The sequence below is a fragment of the Rhincodon typus genome, chromosome 3 (assembly GCF_021869965.1).
Source record: "Rhincodon typus isolate 14 chromosome 3, sRhiTyp1.1, whole genome shotgun sequence".
In the NCBI taxonomy this organism is placed as follows: Eukaryota; Metazoa; Chordata; class Chondrichthyes; order Orectolobiformes; family Rhincodontidae; genus Rhincodon; species Rhincodon typus.
The window spans coordinates 26,572,697-26,597,471 of record NC_063334.1 but is presented as its reverse complement, the minus strand read 5'-3'; the positions used below and the strand labels follow the sequence as shown (position 1 = coordinate 26,597,471).

Sequence of the window (24,775 nt, the reverse complement as noted above, 5' to 3'; positions counted from 1 at the left end):
AATTCGCCTTAAAGGTGTTTCCCTCAACCTAGAATTAGCCCTTTTCATTACAAACCTCTTCCACATTCATTAAAATTGCAAATCACAGGTGAACAGCAAAGGTTCAGAAAACAAGATACCACCAATATTGAAAAGAATGTGACAAACAAATGGAATTATAATGTTTTGGTGATGCTCAGTTGGGCTTTTAAAAAGTGATTGTAAAGAAAATATTTAATGTTTTTCATAAATTATCAGAAACGTTGTTTCTTCCACTCTATTCACATATGTTAAATGCATTCTGTGACTAGTGAATTGTTGATATGTTAGTTTAAGAGGAGAAACAGCAGCAGGTGGAGTTCACAGTGCAGAGGTATGAGGGCATCAACTACGAAACTACATTGACCAAAGTACTTAGGGGAAACAATACAATAACAGGAATGTCATTGGATTTGTAATGCTGAAACCTTGGCTAATACTTTGGTGGGGCGGGGAGGAACCTGAGTTCAAATCCCACAATGCCAGCTGGTGGAATTTAAATTCACTGCATTAAAAACTGGAATTGAACAGTAATGGTGACCGGATGTTGAACCTTACATTTTTTTGGGTTAAGTTTCAGTTGGATTTTAGAAGGTTTTTTGCTGCAAAGCCTAGTGAGATTTCTTGCCATACACTATCAAACTTGCTTAGTCAACTACCCATTCCACCTCAACAGCATCTCTCTAACCCGATTCCTGCCACATTTTACCATACATCATTCCTGGAACTCGTTGGATAATCTGGAATGGATCGATATTCCTAACGCTAGTGCTCTCTCTATTAGATCATTGGACACCCAGACAAGTACAAGTGAGTCCGAGCTGTCCTGCATAGTTCCTGATATTTGCCCCAGACAAGGGAAATTTCATGCCAAGCTTTGTGGACAGGAACCTGGAGCTCCTGCTGGATGAGATGGTGCAAAGGTATGATGTTCTCTTTCCCCCCCACCATTCCACACACACACACACACACACCCCCAACAGAGGAGTCTTGAACACCAGACCATGCTAGCGTGGTCCAATTTTGCTTCACAGATCAGCGTAGTCTCAGCTGTCTAGAGGAGCAAACAGTAACGTCGGAAGATTATCAACGACCTTCTCCATTCTGCCAGTGTAACAGCTACCATCTTCTCCCTGGCATTTCACACTCTCTCTATCTCTGTTACTGTACCCACCTCTTACCAAGGCTCATGCTTTACCACTCTCACTATTGCTTGCAGCATCTTTCCACGCTCACTCTCTTCCACCCCAACACTCCCGGCACTATTAACGCCAACATCCCCAGCACCTTCTCCGCTGCCAACTCACTCACTCGGTACACCTCCCCACCTGCATTGAACGTAACAGCTGTGCCACCCACATCCATCTCCTTGATACCTACTTGTCTCTCATTCTGACAGGTAAACAGCCCACAGCAGGACAGAAAGAGTCAAGACACGTGGGCAGCTGCCTAACATTCGGCTCCTCACTCCTGATGTGGAGAGGATCCTGACTCTGAGTCTGCCTCGAGCAGCTGACTGACCATGTCCAAGCCCCTGAACTGGTATCACTGGCTGCCCTGGACTTACTGTACTGGGACCCCCTGAGCAAAGGTTGACTGATAATAAATATGACAAGCTTCCTGGCTTTGTGTTTGTGCTAAATGACAAAGCAGTGCAGCAGTACTGAGAGTCTGCTATCTCTGGTTGAGGGGTTAAAGAACAAACAGGCAAGGCAAGAGAGTGCACAGCAGGCTCAGAATGAGGGAGTGCTATGACAGAAGTGAACAGCCCAGAGATGCAGACTGGGGCAGACCCTGAGCTGGGTGCGTATTGCTGAGCACACAGTGTCCTTGCTGCAGCATCGCAACGATAATGGCTGGTATAGCCCGAGGTGCAGCATCGGCTTCTTTTGGAGCAGCCAGTGAGCTGAAGTCGGCAGGTATCTGCTCTGACTTCCATGGCAAGAATTCTCAGCATTAGGTTCGTTTGGCATGTTTGATAAGATAGAAAGCTGCATACCAATGAAATGAGATACGCCATTAATAATGTTGTTCACAAGCAAAAGCTACCCCACCCCAGTAGGCAACTAGTCACTGCTAGCAAGAAACACACTTTGACACCAGGCAGATACATAAAAGATACAGCAACTTGTTCCCAGTGTCGAGCTTGGCTTCACTAATTCCACCTTGAATCTCACAATGGCCCCCATCGTTCAGACCCCTTGAGGATTCCACCCCATGCAGCTATCGCCAATCATTGCAAAAACCTGTTGGACTCACTAATGTCCTTTAGGAAAGGAAATCTGCCATCCTTAGCCAGTCTGGCCTCCAGACTGACAGCAATGTGGTTGACTTTTAACTGCCCTCTAAAATGGCGTAGCAAGCCACTCACTTCAAGGGCAACCAGGGATGGGCAACAAATGTCAGCCTTCCCAGAGACAATCAGGTCCCATGGAAAGATAAAACAGAACTTCTCAACAGCGAGCAGCTGGGAAAGGTGGAGGAGCGGAGTGATTTAGGAGTCCAGGTACACAAATCAAAGTAAGTACAAAACAAAGTAAAGGAGCATTCCCTCAAGTATGGAAGATAAAGTGGTATTCTAGTGGAGGTGCTTAAAATGATTAAAGGATTTGATGGGGGTAGATAGACACTGTTTCTTCTGGCAGGGGTAATCCAGAACAAGGAGGCAAAACCTTAAAATTAGTGGCAGGCCATTCAGGGTTGATGTCAGCAAGTACTTTTTACACAAATGATAGTGGAAATTGGGAATTGATAGATCATTAGAAAAGCAGACGTTGCTGGAGAAACTCGGCTGGTTTGGCAGAATCTGTGGACAGAAAGCAGAGTTAACAATTTGGGTGCAGTGACCCTTCTTCAGAACTGCTGACTTTATCGGGAATTTGTTTCAGATTTCAAGCATCTGCAGTTCTTTGCTTTATTTCATTGTTAGATTGCTGTTGGGCGAGAATATTTAGGAGTATGGAACCAAGGTGGACAGATGGACTTAAGATACAGATCCAATGGAGTGAAGGGACAAGTTTCAGTGACTGAATGGCTTCTACCTGCTCAGAATGTACATGGCCTAAGAAATTCCTGTCATCATTTTGGCAAGTTGGATCATTGCTAGTTATGATTCTTTACGAGAGATTAAAGTTGCAAACTATGTACAGCTTAACCCCACAATCATGCCATGCAGCTCTGCATGAGATAAGTGGGGACTGAGGCATGTCCTGTGGCACAGAGTTTCTGGCAGCATCCAGGCAGAATGTCAAACTGCAGGAAGTGTTCAGCTTATCAAGGAGCTGCATGGGACAGGCAAACTTGGCAATAACAAGTGGTATTCAGTTAGCTTCAATTCATTTGTTAATTGAAGCTAACATCACATTTACGGGTGATATGACTGAAAGAAATGAGAGTATGAAATTGGGGATTAGGGGCTGCCAACACTCCAGTATGGTCCTGGAGTCTCCAGGAATTGGTGATTAATCAGTCATGAGCAATCACAAGAACATTTACTGGTGTTTTAGTTTTCATTTAATTGCGCTGTCAGCTAGTTTTTTTAGATTCAGACAAAAAGGAAGCTGCAAGGACTGATTAGGAACTTGTGTAATTAAACTTTCAGAACCATTCCAGCTAAAATCGGCAACCCAAAATTGAGACGGTGAATGAATGTTCAAGATAATGTGTATGCTAGAGTTGGCTGTGGGAACAGAGAAACCATTAGAGGACAGAGACCGACACTGCTGGAACAGGGCTGAATGGAAACATTAGAACATAATACATTTGAGGAACTATCCCCACCCTGCTCCAATTTAGCTGGTTATATTAGACCATCTATGTTCGGCTTTCACTAAAATTAGACACCATCATCTTTTTGGTCAGTCATCTTAGACCACGAGAAAAAAAAATCACGAGAACTTTACTGGTCACAGGAATAACAGAGCATAGACACCTCCAACAAACACATCTGAAAAGCACTGAATATGTCCTGGTGATGTGCAGAGTTGATCTTACTGTTTAGTAAATGTGGTTACCAGGAAGGAATATTGGCAGAATATTTTTACTTCTTAAATGCTGGCATCTTCTTTACTTAAAGGAAAATTTTGTTCTTACATAGTGCTCTTCATGACCAGAAGTCGCAAGGCACTCAACAGTCAAGTTAGTGTTACTGGCAGTACAGTTCATTTTGAATGCAGCAGCCAATTGGTGCATAGTGAGATCTCACAAACAGCAACGTGATAATACCCACATAATCTGTTTTTAATGAGGTTTACTGAGGAATAAATATTAATCAAGTTGGAAAGGATAAATCCTCTGCTCTTCTTTGAAATAGTACCACACAAAGATATCAGACATCACTAACTTGCATTTTCAAAAAAAACCTTTGAAATTGCAAAGTGTCCCAAAGGTGTGATTCTCAGATAGAAATTTAACAATGATACAGCACTAATTGCAACAACGGCTCATGAAAACAATGTAATGGTCTGAATCAGCATAAAACACACTGAGCTGATTTGCAGCGGAAGAGATAAATCTATCTTTATGCACAGTCACTAACTGTTTGTTGGTCTGATTCCAATCCTATTAAGCACACAAATTTTCAAGTGAGATGCATGAAAACTTTCAGAGAGCAAGAACTCAAATGAGTTGTTTGATGAAGTAACAGAGAGGGCAGTGAGGATAAGGTGGTTGGTGTTGTGTATATGGACTTTCAAAACACATTTCATAAGTTCACACATAATGTTAATATGTTCACAAAATTGGTCCCAGGGGACTAAAAGGACAGTGACTCCATGGAGTTTTGTCCAAGGAATAGAAAACAAGGAGTAATAGTGAATAATTGTTTGTCACATCAGGAGGACTTTCAGGGCGATGAGGTGAGATGAGGAGAAACCTTTCCATGCAGAGAATTGTGATCTGGAGAATGCTGGTTGAAAAAGTAGTCAGAGCAGATTCAATAATAACATTATGCTTGAAAAGGAAAAATCTACAACTATGGGGAAATAGTGACAGAAAGCGGACAACTCTTCGAAAGATATGGCACAGATACGACAGACCAAATAGCTCCTCTCTGCTGCATCATTGTAAGATGCTATACTGTGAATACATTGACCATTTAGCTATTGGCTGGTGTGGAACACAAAACAAAAAAGAAAACTTCAAAATATGTACAGAAGAGAGCACGTTACATTTCTTACCAATAACAGCATTGGCCTTTTCCATGTGGTTAATCCTAGGATTCCTGAAAGGATTACCTGTAAATAAGAAGAAGTTCTAAATCATGGGATTATTCTCCGGTTCAAACACATTTCAAAACAAAATCAATCAGGTAATGTGTTGTAAGAAATATAACTGGACATGCTGTCAAACCTTTTCATCAGGACATAATCGCAAGAATGTCAAACTTCCTAGGAGTAATATTTTATACTGCATGGGAAAAAAAAAGGGCTGATTGGGTGACAATTTGACTCTGATTGGTCAAAATGTTGTTAATGGAGAGTGTAGCAGGCAACTACTGTTATCAAAGCTTTGCTTAATTCGACGAAGATGCAATGCTTCAAGATGCTCCTGTTGTTCCCTTTAAAAATAGGGCATTCTTGTGTCTACCCTGACAAGTAGTTTCACTAACATCTCTTCATTTCACAATAGCATAAGAAATAGGAACAGGAATAGATCATTCAGTTTCTTGAACCTACCCCACCATTTAATATGATCATGGCTAATCATCAGCAAAACTCCATTTTCCTGCCCACTGACAATGAATGAAGTATAGATGAACACTAATATAACTTCTTTAAGGGGATTTTGAAAAATTATTATTTATGATGAGTTCCAGTAAAAACAGAAAAGGCTTAGTAGAGGTACTCAAAATCAGGAAGTGTTTTGATAGAGTAAATAAAGAGAAAATGTTTCTAGTACCAGGAAGGTCAGCAACCAGGGAATACAGATTAAAGATCAGCCCAAATAACAGAGGGGGCATGGAAAAGACATCCTTTTACACATGGGTTGGTATGCCATAGAATGTGCTACTCACAAGGGCAGTGGAATTGGATTTATTAATAACTTACGACAAAGAATTGGATAAAGGCTCAAACAGGAGAAAATTATAGGATGATATGGAAGTGAACAGAGCAATGGGACTAGATGGAGAGTTCTTTCAAAGAGCTTGTACAGGCATGATGGAACCAATGGCCTTGTGGACTAGCATTCTATGATTCTGATTATTCACACACACAACAGGAATCAATTAATGGGAAATTGCCCTATTCTTAGGAATGCAAGTGAACAGAGTTAATGGAGTCTATATGAGAATAATTAATAGAGATGAAACCTTGTTGATGGGCTGTAATACAGCTATGTGAGATTCTCAATGGTGAATATGCCTTTGGAAGGTTGAGGCCGTTGAATTAGCATAGGGCAAAAGAAAATAAATATAATTCAACAAGGTCTATCAAAATATGTACGATAACATAGCAATTGGACAGTGGAAAACAGAGTCCTAAAAGTCCTAAAACCACTGCTGACATTACAACTTACATTTTTCTCCAAATTAAAAGATGAGAAAGCTTTTTTTATTAGAATATGCACTGACAAAACATTTGGAAGACCTTGCCATGAGAACTTTCAGTAGGTTTACACGCTCGTCCTGACATGACTGAAGTTGCCAGTATAATAGACTACAATACATACTCATCAGGTCAACGTCATGGAAATTAGTTGGTTCCCAATCACTCATTGCAGCATCAACATGTTCAGTTTCTAGAACAGTCTATATTTATGTTGTGGTTCAACACAGATTCCATATACATTAATCTCCTCAGTAAAAGCAAAGAGGTATGGCATAGCAATTACTGTTCAAATCAAATGATCTATGCTGATGTTGATATGTTTGTCAAATTCTCCCACTCCATCAGCAAATCGCTCCGAACTATGCCAGACAATTGGGAATAGAAAACTGTTAGAAATTTCAAATGTAGAAAGGATGGGCAAGGAAACACAAATCTTACAGGTTTGGGATTTTCAGCTCATATTCTCATTTGCCTGTGGAATTCTCCCAAATGGCATCATTATATGTAGTTATGCAGTCATTTAATACCCAATCCAGATTATAGGAGTCGGGGAAGGCCATTTAGTTCTGTGGGTCTGTTACTACATTCAGTGAGATCATGGATGATCTGTGATTTTACTCCATTCATCTGCCTTTGCTGCAAATCCCTTAATACCCTTATCGAACGAAGATCAATCAATCTCAGAATTAAAATTAGCAATTGATCTATCTATTATTGTTTGCAGTAAATAGTTCCACCTTTCCAGTACCCTTTGCATAGAAGTCTAACCTACTTTTACCGTTGGCTTCCTATCCAGGAGACAGTTCTCTCTACCTACTTGGTTTGCTATCCTTAGTAGCATTAAACTTTGATCAAGTCTCACCAACCATATCTTGCAACCTACACCCTGAGCAGAAATGACACCTTGGTTTTGTTAGTTCTGAGTTTGGAGGGAATGCCCAATGTTCACACATTGGCCCACAATTTGACAAAACTGCCAACTTTATAACCACAATGTTCAACATCATTACTGTGCAAATCAGATAGTAAATTCTTGTGTCTGCATCTAAGCAGTTAAACGCAGGAATCTGGAGGGTGCTGTCAGTGATATTTTGCTGCTCAATAGGATCCATTTTTGCAGCATTCACAGGTATGATCAACACAGTCTCCGTGATTTGGTATGAACTTGAATTTCTTATGCACTACTATCACGGTGAAAACCACCAAAAAGTTTATTAAGTCTTCTGCAGTGAGGGTAATTAAGTTTTTAAATGGTGTGCTAACCTAACACTAACACTGAAAAATATGTAAAAGGTGTGGACTGTCATTTGGCTATTTCATTACTTTTAAAATAATAAATACAGCCATTTTTAAAAATCTCTGCACTTTCAGCTCCTACGGTCTTCATTTTGTTTTCCCGTGAATTGTCAAAAAGTAAATTATGATCTTTTACACTCTGCGTTGCTGTCTATGAGAATTAGAGTCATAGAGCTGTATGGCATGGAAACAGACCCTTCAGTCAAACTTGTCCACGCCAACCAGATATCCTAAATAAATCTAGTCCCATTTGCCAACATTTGGACCATATTCCTCTAAAGCCTTTCTATTCATATACTCATCCAGATGCCTTTTAAATGTTGTAATTGTACCAGCCTCCACTACTTCCTCTGGCAGCTCATTCCACACACGCACCACCCTCTGCGTGAAAAGGTTGCCCCTTAGATCCCTTTTAAATTGTTCCCCCCTCATCTTAAACCTATGCCCTTTAGTTTTGGACTCCCCCACGCCAGGGAAAAATCCTTGGCTATTCACCCTATCCTTACTCCTCATGATTTCATAAACCTCTATAAAAGTCACCCCTCAGCCTCCGACACCCCAGGGAAAATAGCCCAGCCTATTCAGCCTCTCCCTATGGCTCAAACCCTCCAACCCTGGCGACATCCATGTAAATCTTTTCTGAACCGTTTCAAGTTTCACAACATCCTTCCTATAGCAGGGAGACCAGAACTGCACACAGGATTCCATTAGTGGCCTAATCACTGTCCTGTACAGCCGCAACATGATCACCTAACTCCTATACTCAATGCACTGACCAATAAAGGCAAGCATTCCAAATGCCGCCTTCACTATCTTGTCTACCTGGGACTCCACTTTCAAAAAACTATGAACCTGCACGCCAAAGTCTCTTGGTTCAGCAACACTCCCCAGGATCTCACCATTAAGTGTGTAATCCCTGCCCTAATTTGCCTTTCCAAAATGCTGCACCTCACATTTGTCTAAAGTGAACTCTATCTGCCACTCCTCGGCCCATCTGATCAAGGTCCCTTTGTACTCTGAGGTAACCTTCTTTGCTATTCACCATGCCAGCTTGATGACATCAATGTTTCTGGGTGCCACAGATGCAATACAGTTGGCGCCAAGTGGAAATTAACATCCTTAATAAGGATTACCTAAGCCATGTGTTTTCAGATACTATTGCCACAGTGCATGGTACTCTGGTTTCACTCTCACCAATCCTCTTTCCTCTATGCAGATTCTATGGTATGTCTAATTATCAATGATAGGAGGATAGACCTGTGGTAAGCCTGAACCGACAAGGTATTCCGCTTGGATAATAAGGTTGTTTATTGCATGATAATAACAGATTTTACATGAACTTGTTAGGCATAATGACTAAGAACTCTTCGTAGCTATAAAAAATACACCTGCTCCTTTCAGGTAGTCATCTGTCTCCACCCACAGACCATGACATATCATCATTTGGATGGAGCTCAATGTAATGCGAGCATTAAATCCTTCAAAACTATACCTTATAAACAGCTACAGAACTAGATAATTGTGAGCAGTTTCTTTCAAACACAGTAGTGACTGCCACGACTTCACCACTGACTACAAAACCTAAGCCACTGACAGACATTTTGCATGTGCACAGATAGCCAAGAGTCCCTCATATATGCCCCACCTGATTAGAAGATCACTGGAACTGATTGCAGTGACTGAATGGATGGGTTCAGATTACATCCCACATCTAATAAATGATGTCTTCAAGTGTCATTAACTAGACACAGAATTCTTTTTTCTCAATGCAAAATTCTCAAATTCAATACTTTATATCATATTGGAAATCATTTTGTTTTGTTCTAAACTATGAATTCAACGAAGTGTTATCAGGTCAGTAAAAGATTGTTGTTAAGTAAAGACAACCTGAAGATATGGTCCAATCCCAAGAGTTGTTTGCAAAGAATTTACTGCAGATCTCAATTTTCATTAGTTCACAATTGGCAAAAATGCCTTCAGCTGCCCTACTGTAAATTTTGTAGTCCTCTCCCCAGTCTTCTTTTATCTTTCGTTTGCACAAGAAGAGGCAGCATATAAATGGAAAGAAGTCTTGCTACAGTTATATAGCATGTAGAGTTTTGGTCTCCTTACCTCAGGAAGTCTATATTTGCATTTGAAGGGATGAAATAAAAGTGCACAAGATTTGGCAAGTTTAGAGATTGGGCTTATTACAATACAGGCATCTACCTGGTAATGTGAAAAGTTACCGAGATATGTCCTGTCCATAAAATTAGGATGAATCCAAATCAGCCAATCATCAGCAAAGTAATGCAAGGTGCTTCTGACAGCACTTTCAAGGAACACCTACTCAACAATAACCTGCTCACAGGTGCTCAGTTTGGGTTCTGCCAGGTCCGTTCAGCTCCTGACCCAATAACAGCCTTAATTAAAACATGGAGATAACAGCTGAATTACAGAGGGGAAATAAGGTCGACTGCCTTTGATATTAAGGGGGCATTTGACTGAATTTGACATCAAAAAGCCCTTGCAAAAGTGGAGTCAGTTGGAATCAGGGAGAAAACTCTTCACTGGTTAAAATCAAACCAAGTTCAAAGAAAGATGGGTGTGGTTGTTGGATGTCAATCATCTCAGTCCCAGGACATCTCTGCAGGGGTTCCTCAGGAGAATGTCCTTGCTCAAACCATCATCAGCTGCTTCAATGATCTTTTCTCCACCATCTGGTCAAAGGTGAAGGCTTCACAATATTCCGCATCATTCACAATTATTCAGATGCTGAATCAATCCATGTCAAAACGCAGCACAGACAACATTCGGGCTTCAGCTGATCTATAACAAGTAACATTCACATACAAATGGCATGCAGTGGCCCCATCTCTAACAAGTTAGAATCCCAGCAATTGCTCCTTGACATTCAGCAGCATTACCATCACTGTCACAGAATCACCCAATATCAACATCCTGACCAGAAACTGAACCAGACCAATCATATAAATACTGTGGCTAAAACAGGCAGGTTGAAGGCAGGAAACTCTTCAGTGAGTAACTTACCACTTGCCTCCTCAAAACCTGTCCACCATCTACAATGCACAAGTTCAGTCTAGAGTATGCGAATACTATTCACTGCCTGAATGTACAGAGCTCCAACACTGAAGAAGCTGGACACTATCCAGAATACAGCAGCCAGTTTGACTGACATCACATCTGAAACCTTCAGCATCTGGTCCCTTCACCACCAACGTATAGTGGCATCATGGGAACTATCTGCAAGATGCATCGCATCAGTTCACCATGGTTCCTTAGACAAAACCTTGCACACCCATGATCTCTACAACCTAGAAGGCCAAGAGTGACAAATGTAATGGGAAAACTTCCACCAGCAAGTTTCCCTCTCCAAGGCACATCCATCCTGACTTGGAACCATGTTGCTACGTCAAAATCTAGGAATCCCCTGCCTAACAGCACTGAAAGTGCACTTACATCAAGTGGAATGAAGTAGTTCCAGAAAACAGCTTACTACCAACTTCTCAAGGGCAATTAGGGATGGGCAATAAATGTCGGCCTAACCAGTGACACCATATCCTGTGAATGAATAAAAAAATAGTGTGTTTGGAGCTTAGAAAAATGAGAGATACTGGTCACAACACATAAAATTCTTAGGGGTTTTAACAGGAGAAAGAACAGCTCACTACTTCACTCGGTTGAGAGTCTGCTTCCCCTGACTGGAAAGTCTACAACTAACGATCATAGTCTCAGGATTAGAGATCAAGCATTTAGAGCAGAGATGAAGAAAAATCTCATTCCAGTCTGGTGACATTTTCAAATCTGATTGTTCGGTACTGAATCCACATCATTTTTGTGAAGTAGGAAGAATGATGATTTGAACGATAAATCTTGGAATATCCCACATATTATTTTACACCATTATAACACAGCTCAGACAAGTACTCATTGGCCTAAATTTTTGTCAAGAGGTTGGACATCACCATCATTACAAAAGTAACAGCAGAGGCCTGAACCCTTAAGTTTTGTCCTGCATATGCCATTTCCTGTTTTTGCAGCAGGGATATATTGTGAGCAGGTTCTATGTTTCCCTACCATGGTTCCAATGCAGACTGGACAGCTTCAGGAGCAGGGCAATGTGTCACACTGTATCACAGATGGCTGCTGGTCCTGTGGCACTATGCTATCTTCAGGTTCTTTAGGAAACAATCTTTGATGTAGGTGGTGAGTGCCAGAATATGATCATAAGTGCTGTACCCCTTACAGAAACTGTCTGTTTGACATTAAGGTTAGTCTCTACTACTGGGGATGTGTTTCACGATAAATGTCTCAAAGATCTTATAGAACACAGAACAAAGTGAAATTGGTCAATAGTTGGCTGCCAAGGGTGAAATAGTTTCAGGATTTTGGGAATGGCAGTGATTTTTGTCGCACATAACATCTTTGGGAGTGAGTCTGAGTTGATGCTTCTGTAGAACTGGGTCAGCCAGGCACAAACATGGGAGCCAAATTATTTCAGGAATCCTGGTGTAATGGCATATTCTGCTGCTTTCCCACATTTCAGGCCCCTTAATACTTTCTTCAGTTCTGTGCCAACCCCAATTGGCTCATGTATCAGGCTGAGACAGACCCACTCTAGAAGCTGCTTACCATCACTGTTTGGTAAATAACCCTGGCCAGTGTGGGTGGCTGGTGCAGTGTCCCATACAGGTGGCTGAGTGAGGCAGTATTTGTGGTACTGGCTGCTCCCAGCTGGCATTTGGCACCTGAGCACAATTGCAATATGGAAACCATCAAACCAAACTGTGTCACAGAACGTGATTCAAGACAGAGTGGCTGCTTCGGTAATGCTGTGTCAGAGATAGGTGACCCAGCCGTGTTTAGCCTTTCTCAACCCTTTGATACAATAGTGACCTGTTTCTCTTGAAGCCAATGTCAATGGAGTGTTGGGTGGCAAAACATTCAAAGACGTTTTGCTTGGTGCCCAATTGCACCTCAACATTAAGTTGTAAGACTCAGAGAGCATGCCCTATTACCATAAAACCAGAGGGTTGCTCAATGCCAAGAGAGGCAATTTTGGGGAGGATTGGGAGCTTTTTCAGAGTCTTGAATATTCTCTTGGTATTCAGTCAACTGGTAAGATCATTTGCTTCCCAAGGGATGCTATAGCACTGACGGGACAGCAAAATGTAAATACTAATGCATTGACCCCTTCTCTCTTTTTAAGTAAAACCTACGTTTTTGGTCACCTAATATCTGATTACGTGGTTCAATCCCAAATATTGTCCTACAACTATTCAAATAAAGTGCTCTAGGATGCTTTATGATGTTAAAAGCACTATAATAAATGCAAATTGTTGCTCTTCATGTGTAGTAATGGAAGATATATTGTTGCATCTGAAAGATGTATATAACCAAGCACAACTTGCTCAAATGTTGTTCTGGGAAAATTTGTTGAATATTTCAACCTGTATATAGTTGTCCCAATGCTTTGGAGGGGTCTGCAAATGCTAAGTTTCAGCTGGAAATTATTGATGGAACAGAGGAAACGAGTGACCATATATTCGTTTTGAGATCGATGGTGTGCAGCGAATTAAACTTTCTGTAAATAACTCAGATCTGCCAAATCTTCCTACACCTGAAAAGGAATCTTCTGTTCCGCCCTTGCCTAAAGCACAAATGTACATTGAGAACCTTTGGGTCTCTTATGCTAAAGAAATACATACCAATCTCATGCAGTGGCAAGTTATATCATGTGAACCAGTCAGTCAACCAGACATATTACTTTTTCTCAGCACTCCCATACGGTCTATACAACAAAAGTGCCTGGGGTATACATTCTCACGCAAGAAACCAATTACATTCATTCAATGACACAAAGGCAGATCTCTCCACTGAATTCTCTACATGACTAAATAAATATATACTCTATTCCAAGCTTGGTCTCCCTAGTATCTTACCCTGATCACCATGACCAACCCACCTTTTTTGCATGGAAAATTCCTCATCCTCCTCAATAGTCTTGATAATGTCCACACATTATCCAACAATCTAAGCTTTCACCTGCAGATTATTCCAGCCTTACCTTGTATTTTTTTTGTGCCCACAATTGCAAGTAGAAAGCAAAAACAAATCAAAAATGGAACAAATTATTGGTGACATTTTGTACAGTCCCTACCACAGGACAAATTGTAAAATTCCTAGCCACAATTCTCATTACATATAATGTTATCTGCCAAAGGAATACCAATTTTTGAATACTGTTGCAATATGCACAAAACAACCCACATGCCAACTGTTAGTTGGAGCATGTCAGGTCCTGGCTCGGGCTAAAACTTCAACCAAATGCCTGACTTTCTCCACAGGATATTAACTATTTTAGAATATATATATGATTTGAAGCTAACAGACCAGGAAAAACACAGGCCTTTTAGCCTCACTGGTCCAAGCAAGTGTTTATGCTTCACGCGAGCTTCCCACTTTCTTACTTCCAGCATATCTTTCCTCTTGCCTGTCCTAATATCTCTTTATGCAACTGAGTGACAAATTTTTAAAAACCGCAAGAACTGCGGGTGCTGTAAAACAGGAACAAAAACAGTAGTTTCTGGAAAAGCTCAGCAGGTTTGGCAGCATCTGTGAAGAAAAAAAATCAGAGTTAATGTTTCGGGTCCGGTGACCTTTCCTCAGAATGGTTCCCCAGTTCTGAGGAAGGGTCACTGGACCCGAAACGTTAATTCTGTTTTTTTCTTCACAGATGCTGCCAGACCTCTGTGTGTCAAATTTTGCCTGACATGTTTCATGTGAACTGCTTTGTAACATTTTACTCATATATTTGATTTGATTTAAGCTTTATTGTCATGTGTACTCAAGTACACAAGTACAAGAGTTCAGTGAACATCACCACACATGGTACCATCTTAGAGAAACAAAGCTAAAAGTAAAGCATTAGTTTAAGTTCTTAGTATAGGTAGAAAAATAAAGAAATAAAGTTAAAAGTTAACATCACAGTCCTAAATACAAGTTGTTAATGCCTTATCTTGTAACACATTTCAGCAATTCTGCAAGTAGCAGAGTAGTCTGCTCCCCAATTACATATGTTGTTTTAAACTATTTGTAAACTGAAAACATAGCACCAGCTGCTACAGTGAAGAGTTGTCCCAGAAAATCCATATTATTATGAATAGGCAGATGAGGGAAAACACCCTCCCAAAAGTTCAACGATCCTACTTCAAAGCAACATGACATTAAGGCAGAAAGAATTATACCACAAATGTGTACACACAAGCAAACAAGTTATGCAATTACCAAACAATTCACGACACTTAGCCTCGATACTGTTCTTAAGTATACAGAATAGAGACTTAAGATTGTATTTCAATATCCAGAGTTAACAGAGTAAAATTTCAAAATGTGCTGCTCGTCCCAAGCTTGGACGGATGGCAAGTGCGGCAAGATAACATCAATCAAATGCATCAATAGGGTTGACAAATGGGCAGACAAATGGCAGATGGAATTTAATACACGGAAGCATTAGGTCATGCATTTTGGCAGCAGTAATAGCAAAAGGCACTACTGACTGAATGGCACAGTTTTAAAGAGTGTTCAGGGGCAGAGGCACCTGAAGGGCTCATGTGCATAGATTCGAGAAGGTAGCAGATATATTGAGAGAACAATTAATAAAGAACATGGGATCTTAGATTTTATTAGAAAAGGATAGTGGGTACAACATCAGGGAAGTTAATTTGAATCTTTATAAAGCTCTGGTTAGGCTATGACCATAGTAGTGCATGCAGTTCTGATTGCCTACACATTAGGAAGGATGTGAATCCTCAAGAAGGTGCAGATGAGATTTACCGGAATGCTTCTTGGGATGAGCTTTAGCTACAAGGTTAGGTTCGAGAAATTAGGGTTGTTTGTGAATGCAAGGAGATAGAGGGGAGGTTTGACAGAGGTGTACAAGACTACGTCAGGTTTTGATAAGAAATCAAAGAAAACCTGCTTTCCAACACTTAGGGACAGAGATCTAAGGTTTTGGGCAACAAATACCATGGAATGGGGGAAGGGATGGTGAAACATGAGGAAGAACATTTTTACGCAACAAGTTGTAATGACCTGGAGCTCTCTGCCCATGAGGCTGGTAGCAGAGGCAATAAATGGTTTCAAAAGGAACTTAGATAGGCACTTGGAAGAAAAAACAACATGCACTGGCACGGGGACTGAGTGGGAGAAATGGGATTGGCTGGATTGTTTTATATAAAGCTGGCATGTACTCAACGGATCAAAGAACCTCTTTCTGTGACCACAATGATTATGGGCACAGTGTTCACTTGTATGAAGTGTCCCAGTTTGCTTTTTTCTAATGTTACATGTATTATTTAAATAAAATTTGTTTCTTGAAGAAATACAGAGGAACTAGAGAGGGTGAAGATAAAACTTACAAAGAATAGTACCAGAAATCCATGGATATACACATCAAGAAAGGCTAGCGAAGTTGGCTCACTGTTCTTCAGGGGGAAAAAAGGCAGCTGAAGAGTGGCCTATTAGATGTCTTTACAAGTTTCTAAGATGTTGATAAAGTGGATGCAAAGACAGGGTTTCCTCTTGTAGTGAAGAACATAACTAGCAAGCGTTAATATAAGTTAGGTAATCCAGTGGGGAATTCAGGAGAAATCTATTTAATCAAAGAGTGGTGCAAATGAGGAAATTGTTACCACAAGAAATGGTTACACAAGTGCAATATCTCACATACAGTACCCTTGAGATCAAGGCCACACTGGATTCTGGTTTTACAATATTTCAGGTCAAGACATGTCAGGTGGGCTTGAGGTTTGCTTGGCATGCAGGGCAAAGCAGTAAAGCTGGTAACTGGTCCCGAGCCCCCCTGGTCTTAGCTGAATTGTCTAGGTAAGTTTTCTAAAATTGTACTTAATTAAAATTAACACATGGCAGCTTATAAAAACTATACAATCATAAGATATAGGAGCAGAAGTATTCAACCCATTGAATCTGATCTGCCATTCAGTGAGATCATGGTCATGATCTGATAATTCTCAACTCCAATTTCCTACCTTTTCCTCAATTCACTTACTAATTAAAAATCTGTCCATCTCAGCCTTGAATGCACTTAATGACCCAGACTCAACAACCCTCTCCAGTAAAGAATTCCACAGATTCACAACATTCAGAAGAAATTCCTCCTCATCTTTGTCTTTATTCTGAAATTTATGCCCTCTCATCCTAGACTTTCCCACAAGGTTAAACAACCATTCCACATCTACCCTGACAAGTCCTCAAAGAGTCTTGTAAGTTTCAATTAGGTAACCTCTAATGCTTCTATATTCCAGTGAACACAGGCCGAGTCTACTCGATCTCTCCTCAAAAGATAGTCCCTCCATTCCTGGAATCAATCTAGTGAACTTTCTCTTGACTGCTTCTAACGCCTGTATAACCATCCTTAGATGAGGGCCCAAAACTGTTCACAGCTTTTCAACTGTGGTCTGACTATTTATTGTCTTGTATAATTTTAGCAAAACTTCTCTACTTTTATACTCCATTCTTTTTGAAACACAGGCTAGCATTCCACTTGACTTCCCAATTACTCATGAATGTGGATGCTAGCTTTTTCTGATCTGTGTATGAGGACACTCAAATACCTCTGGTCTGTAGTTTTCAGCAGTCTTTCTCTATTTAAATAATACTCTTTTATTCTTCCTGGCCAAAGTGCATAACCTCACATTTTCCCACATTATTTTACATTTGGTTATCGGGCACTTAGTTTACAGAAATTAATGGAAAAACTCAGCAGGTCTGGCAGCATACATGGAGAGAAAGCTGAGTTAACATTTTGGGTCCAGTGACCCTTCTTCAGCGTTTTCCCAGCAACTTCTGTTGTTGTTTCGGATTTCCAGCTTCTGCATTATTTTTTGTTGTTTAGTTTCCAGTTGTTAGATTTGAGGTACTCTATCTGTAGTACAGATATGGTTAAGGGAAATTAGACTAATATTTGAAGGAGATGGGTTACAATACACTGTTTAGCTGAGAAAAGGTGAGAGGAGGCTCAACAGGAACATATACACCAGCCTGGACTGGTTGGGCTGAATTCTTTGTTTCTGTGTCATATGTCCTACATATTCCTTTGGTATTGTCTCCTCTGTCATGCTATTCCAACTAACCCCAACCCTGTTCCTCAGTCCAAACAGTTTGTAGTTGCCCTCCACTATATTCCAAACAATGCAAACGTCAAGTACAATTTTGTATCATTAATTACTTTAGCAATTTCTGATTGTAGTTACTGCCCCAGCTTATTCCAGTTAATCATTTCACATTACATTTTTAAACAAAATTAATACTTGGGATGTGGGTGTCAGCACACCAGCATGTACTGCCCATTCCTAGTTGCCATTAAGGTGGTGATGGTGAGTGGCTTTTTGAACTGCCAGTGTGCGCTGAAAGTACGCTCAGGATTTTGACTATGTTCCTTAATCAGTTTTCTTTCATCTATCTTTTCTAACGTCTTCTCAATTTCTGACTGAGATAACCTTTGCAGCTTTGTCACCCCTTCCCCATCTGTTTTAAACCAGCCATCTATTGCCCCCTGTCGCTATCATTTTTTTTTTATCCTGTTATGGGGTGATACTCTCCTTCCCTTTCCAGGTCTGCTAAGGAGTCTTTTTACCCGGTGTATTATCTGTGGCTCTGAACACAGCCAAACTGTTGTAGATTCAAGACCCACTCTGGTCAACCGAGTACAAAATCTAGACTGATGTTCCCAGTGCAGTAGCTGTTGAAGGTCAGTCACGTTAGCTCCAGAACATCTCAGAAGGAATTCTTCAGGGTAATGTCCTAGGCCCAACCATCTTCAGCTGCTTCATCAATGACCTTCCCTCCATCATAAGGTCGGAAGCGGAGAAGTTTGCCAATGATTACATAATGTTCAACACCATTTGCTACTCCTCAGATACTGAAGCAGTCCACGTTCAAGTGCAGCAAGATTTCGACAATATCCAGACTTAGGCTGACAAATGGCAAGTAACATTTGCGCCATATAAATGCCAGGCAATGACAATTTCCACTAAGAAACAAACAATCTAATCATTCCCCTTGACATTTAGTGGTGTTACTCCCACTGAATCCCTCGCTATCAATATCCTGGAAGTTACCATTGACTAGAGACTCAATTGAACTCATTACATAAACACAGTGGCTACAAGAGAATGTCTGAGGCTAGGAACACTGCAACAAGTAACTCAACTCCCAACCTTCCCCCAAAGCCTGGTTGCTATCCACAAAGCACAGTAGTATGATGAAACATTGCTCACTTGCCCAGATGGGTGCAGCTCCAACAACAATAAAAGAAGCTTGACACCATCCAGGACAAAGCAGCCCACTTCATTGGCATCACATCCACAAGTACCTTTTTCCTCTACCACCAATGTTCAGTAGCAGCAGTCTGTACTGTCTACATGACGCAGCGTAAAAGTTCACAAAGATCCTCAAACAGAACCTTCCAAACCCATGAACATTTCCATCCAGAAGCACAAGGGCAACAGATACATGGGAAACCACCAACTGCATGTTCCCCTCCAAGCCAGTCACCATCCTGACTTGGAAATAGATCGCTGTTCCTTCACTGTCGCTGGGTCAACATCCTGGAATTCCCTCCCTAACACATCACATGGACTGCAGAGGTTCAAGAAGGCAGCTCACCACCACTTTCTGAAGAGCAACTAGGGATCGGCAATAAAATGCTGGTCGGCCAGTGATGTCCATGTCCCACAAGTGAATTAAAAAAACGTACTAAGGGTGCGCTACCCAAATGATTACACCTTCCTCTGAATGAGACATTAAACCGTCACCCTGTGAATCCTCTTAAGTCAGTGTAAAAGACTGCATGGCACTATTTCAAAAGGGCAGGGAATTTCTCCCTGGCATCCAGTAGTTATCCTTCAAATCAACATTACCAAAACAATTCATCTGGTAGTTATCACTTTGCCCTTCATGCATTTTCACTGTGCTCAAATTGACTGCAGTGTTTCCTACATTACGACAGTGACTACACTTCAAACAGGATTGTCTTGGCTGTATATATTCCTTTGCGATATTGTGGAAAGTTGTTGAAGAGAAAAAGAGAGAAAAAAAAACTTGCATTTATCGTGCACCTTTCACAACCTTGAGACAACTCAAAGCGTTCCATAGCCACTTCTACCTAAGTAGAAACTCCCACAGACAGAATGACAATTAATCTGTGACTGAAGAACATCATGTCTGTCATGATACTAAGGAAAGTTCTCTAGTTCTTCAAATTAGTCCCACGGGATCTTAGATCCACCTAGGATGGAAAACAGCACAGTTGACGGTGCAGTCCTCCCTTAGCACTGTATTCCAAGTGTCAGCTTGTATTTTTTAAATTGTTTACAGAGTGGGCCTCAAATGAACAACCTTCTGACTCAGAGGCAGGAATACTACCTTGTGAGGCACAGCTCATTCTTTTAGATGCTGAGCAATATGCCATACATTTCCAGAAATTCTGTTATCATCCCACACAAGTTCCTGCTATTCTTTATTCTTTGACAATGTGTGAATATTACATGCATCCTCCTCTATAAGACACACAGTGTCACGAGCACAAGATCCTCACAATACTATCCAACATTTTACAACTTAAGTGTGATTTTAAAATTTAGAAATGTTAAAACTGCTGGTTCACCATGGCCGTTTTAAAAAAAAATCCACCACAGATTTCACAGATGAACACTCTAAGTAACAACTGCTAAAACGTTATAGGAGTAGCAACTTCAGAAAGATACATCAGAATTTCATTAAAACTGCATAACTTTAATTTGCACATATGAATGTAAATTGTTAGGTGAGGATAATGTCTGCATAGAATATTGTTTGTTTAAAACCAAAGGAATGAGAGGCAGAGTAGAACAAATGACATGATAATTTGCAGGGCTCCAGGGAAAGAATAATGAGAATGAGCCTAATTGGATAACACCTTTAAAGATCCAGCACAGACACTATGGGTCAAATAGCCTCCTTCTATGATGTAAGATTCAAATTTAGAAGAGAATAAGTCAAAGAAATTGAGAAAGAAGGCCGGAGAGCAAAAGGGACGTGAGGTCAGAGCTCAACAGTCGCGTGGAATTCACAGTACAAAACAGGTCGTTCGGCCCATCTGTATTTAAAAAAAAACTTTATAAAAGTTACCATCACAAAAAGTAGAATAACTGGTCATTATCACGTTGGTGTTTGTGGGAATAGGGCTCGAATTGGCTGTTTTACATTACCACATTGACGACACTTCAAAAGAAACTTTGGGGTGGTCTGAGGCCGCGAAAAGCGCTATATAAATGCAAACCTGCCACTGTTCGAACCGGACTCTCCCCCCTCCTCAAAAAAAAAACAACCGATTTGGTAAATGCAACAGTCCGAGTACAACAATCTGGGAACTGCTGGAGCATAGTCAAGAGTTAATTCAGTGTCAAACTCATGGAGAAAGTTTTGTTGCTAAAACTCACCGAGGAGCCGGCCCAGAAGGGACAAGAGTTCCTGACGTTGGGGGACTCGGTGAGGGACAGAGCCCCGAAACTGAGAGACACGATGGAGAAACCCAGAGCGATCTGGAGTAGTCCCAGAGCGAAGAGGGAGCGGCCGTAGAGGGGGCAGTGCAGTGGCTGGCGTGCCGGGCTCGTATTGTTACTGCTGCCACTGCTGCTGGAGTGCAACGCTCCGGGCCATGACACACACCGAGCCCGGTTCCGAAGCGGTGCCTCCCCGCTCAGTGTGGTAGCTTGCACTGGGCAGCAAGAAGTGGGCAACACCACTGGCAGTGACATCCGGCAAGAAAAGAGAGAGAGAGAGAGAGACAGACAGACAGAAAAAGGTTGACTGCGGGACTTAGTAACCCACAGTCACACCCCAACAGTGAAAATCACTGCGTTTACTTTGGTAAGCCCCTTCAGTCCCTCAATTCACTCAAAAGCCATTTGCGAGGAACTGCCTTTTAGGAAATGCATCGCTCTCCCAAGTCGCGGTACGTCCCACTTTTCCAACTTTTTTTTTAACCCTCCCCTTGTTTTCCAAAGTGGCTGAGTTGAGTAGTTTTAAAATAACTCCAGGCGAGTTTGGGATTGCATTACTAGATCTGGCACACACACAAACCACTTTCGAAGAGAGACTTTGACCCACCGAGGCCGCCACAAGCTGTGGGTTTAAAACAAGACTAGGAAACCTAATTTTTAGATTTTAAAAATAAATCTTGAGGTTTTTAGTTTGACCTAACTAAACACTTTTTAAAAAATACTTGTATTTAAAATTTTTGCGGGCTCCATGTGTTCCACTATTTATTTACGCCTTTACCTACCTCGTTTATCATGAATTACTAGTCCCGGTCGCCGTGCAGCCATACCGATTGGGGGAAAAAATATAACCAGTGGAAAATACCGAGCATGTCAATATTATTGACATAAAATTTCTTTTGTTCGATTTCAAAAATGCAGCTCTAGCAAGGTATCTTGTTTTGACTACGTTCTTGATTGAAGCCTGGAAGGGACAGAGGTTTGTTGGGTGTAAAATAATAACGTTTTTATCTACAGTACCATTAACATAAAACATCCAAGGATCCTCACGAGAGTACCGTCAAAGTCCCAGCCGCAGACGACAAAACATGCTGGGACTCATTGGAGTTTAGAAGAATGAGAGGTGATCTCATTGAAACATATTGGACTCTTAAAGGGCTTGTAAATGCTGAGAGTGTTTTTTCCTCTCATGGGGGAGTCTAAGACCAGAGTGCATAGTCTCAGAATTAAGGGACACCAATTTCAGGCTGAGGTGAGGAGGAATTTCTTCTGAGGGTTATGAGTCTTTGGAACTCCTTACCAGAGACCTGTGGGGGTAGAGTGGTGTTGTGTATTTATGGCTAAGATAGATCCCTGATCAGTAGGGGAACAAGAGTAATGGGGGGGGGGGGGAAAGAAATGCAGGGAAGTGAGGAATGTTGGATGTGACGATCCAATTGACTGGCAGAGGCTGCTTGAGGGATCGAATGGTCTACAACTGTTCCTATTTCATGTGGTCTTATATGTCAGATAAATGGAGAACTTGGTCAAAGTAGGTTTTAAAGAGCAGAGACAGGGGGCTTTCCAGAGTTTGCAGGCCAACTGAAGCTACAACTGGCACTGGTGGCAAAAATAAACTTGGTGCATTTCCAAAATGCCAGAACTGACAGACTGCAAAGAACCCAGAGATTTGTAGGGCTGGAGGCTGCCACAGAGATTCGCATGGTTAAGGCATTGGAGAGATTTGAACAAGAGAATGTGAATTTTACAATCAAGGTGTCACAGGATCTGGGAGCCAATGATTGAACAGGACTTAGTGTTACTGGATGAACAACAGTTTATACAGGGTGCGAGATGTGAGACTGGCCAGGACAGTGTTGGAATAGTCAAGACTAGAAATTAATACAGCCTGGTTACCATAGTTATCAATGGCAGCAAAAGAGAGGAAATTTACAATGTAAAAGTGTATGATTCGGGAGTGATTTCAGCAATTGTTGTAAAATTTCATGCTGTTTTGCATTTAACAATGGATAAACACATCATAGAATCTTTCTAGATAGCAAGACATAACAGAAGTACAGAAGGCATAAAGTGCTAAAATGAAGATTAATTACTGAGAATGTTATAGCACAGAAACAAGCTGTTTTGCCCACCTGGCCAATATTTATGCTCCACATGAGCCTCCTCCTATCTTATTTAATCTCGCCCAATCAGCATGTTTCTTCTATTCCTTGTGTTTCTCTAGCTTCCCCTTAAATGCATCTGTGCTACTTATTACAACCACTCCACGTGGTAACAGGTTCTACTCTCTAAGTAAAAGTATAATCACCCAGTTTTTACTGTAGCAAAGCACCTAATGATGGCTGCAGTTTGTTAGGCTTGAACCTTGCACATTTATCTTATGAAATGTTTAGCATGGTCACTTGCTGAAGGTACAATCTGAGAATATAGCAGCAGGGGAAGTCAAACATTGGGACTTTGAACGAACAGGCAACTGTTCAAAACAAATAAATTGAAGAATTGGGAACAGAGTACAAGATCGGAACAAGGACATGTATGTTAATTTAATACCAAGACTATTACAGAATGAGAAAATTTACAATTTAATGTATGCTCGAATTATCCGCATCAATCTCCAGTCTTTTAAAGCCAAATAAATGAAACTTTTGACTTGCATGCAGTCACCTATTAGGAACTAAGTTGAAATTTGAATTGGTATTGCGGTTCCAGATGGGTCCCTAACGATTCCTTTGACATCAGATCTTACCAGTTAACTCCATATTGCCGTTTCTTCTGGTTTTTTTTTTCACTCCTTATTCCAATTCCTTTTATTTATACTGTAAATTGTTTGAGAGTTTGAAACTGTCACTCTTACATTTGTCCTGGTGAGCCCAAGACAAAGCTTCAGTAGTATGTTTCCTTTTTTTTTCAGCAGGCAGTTCTGTTGTTTCTTTATCTGTCCCACACCAATTTCAATCTGGACATTGAGATGAGAAATATTAGTTGATATGAGAAGGTATTAAGATGGCTGTTTTCTCACTGGCAATAAGCATGAGAATGTGACTCTCAATGACAGTCTTTTCCTTAGAGTATTCCTACTTACCTTCCATCTTGATCCAGGCCTAATTCTTTCTGGTATTTTCTATCCTTCCACCACTGCTTCTATGAAGAATCTAATCAACTCCTGTCTCCAGTCCTTCACCACATCTTTAATGCTTCATCCACCCCCGACACACTGCAAGTATGAGTGGTGGGTCCAGAAGTTCCCTTAACCATAATTTATTTCCTTCATCTTCTATCACATTCACTTTCCTAAAATGTGGGTTTTCAAAATTGGATTCATTTGCCTAGGTTTCTTTAAGAAAAAAAAGT

The 24,775-nt window shown here is 40.9% G+C and overlaps 1 protein-coding gene across 5 annotated transcripts in view; it reads right to left on the bottom strand.

The window, feature by feature from the left end:
- The window catches only part of fam189a2 (family with sequence similarity 189 member A2), a 114,506-nt gene extending 90,911 nt beyond the window's left edge, over positions 1 to 23,595 (bottom strand). For 2 of the 5 annotated variants that reach the window (XM_020509886.2, XM_048595276.1), the window contains exons 1-2: positions 21,365 to 21,852; positions 5,196 to 5,252 (exon numbers count right to left, since the gene is read on the bottom strand). In XM_020509886.2, coding sequence (XP_020365475.2) covers positions 5,196 to 5,252; positions 21,365 to 21,682 — 375 coding nt within the window. In that variant the 5' untranslated portion in view covers positions 21,683 to 21,852. Of the gene's footprint in view, positions 1 to 5,195; positions 5,253 to 21,364; positions 21,853 to 22,209; positions 22,392 to 22,444; positions 22,514 to 23,556 lie in introns of those variants that run through there. The other 3 variants (XM_048595277.1, XM_048595279.1, XM_048595278.1) reach the window with 3 other exon arrangements.
- Positions 23,596 to 24,775: the final 1,180 nt, after the last annotated feature.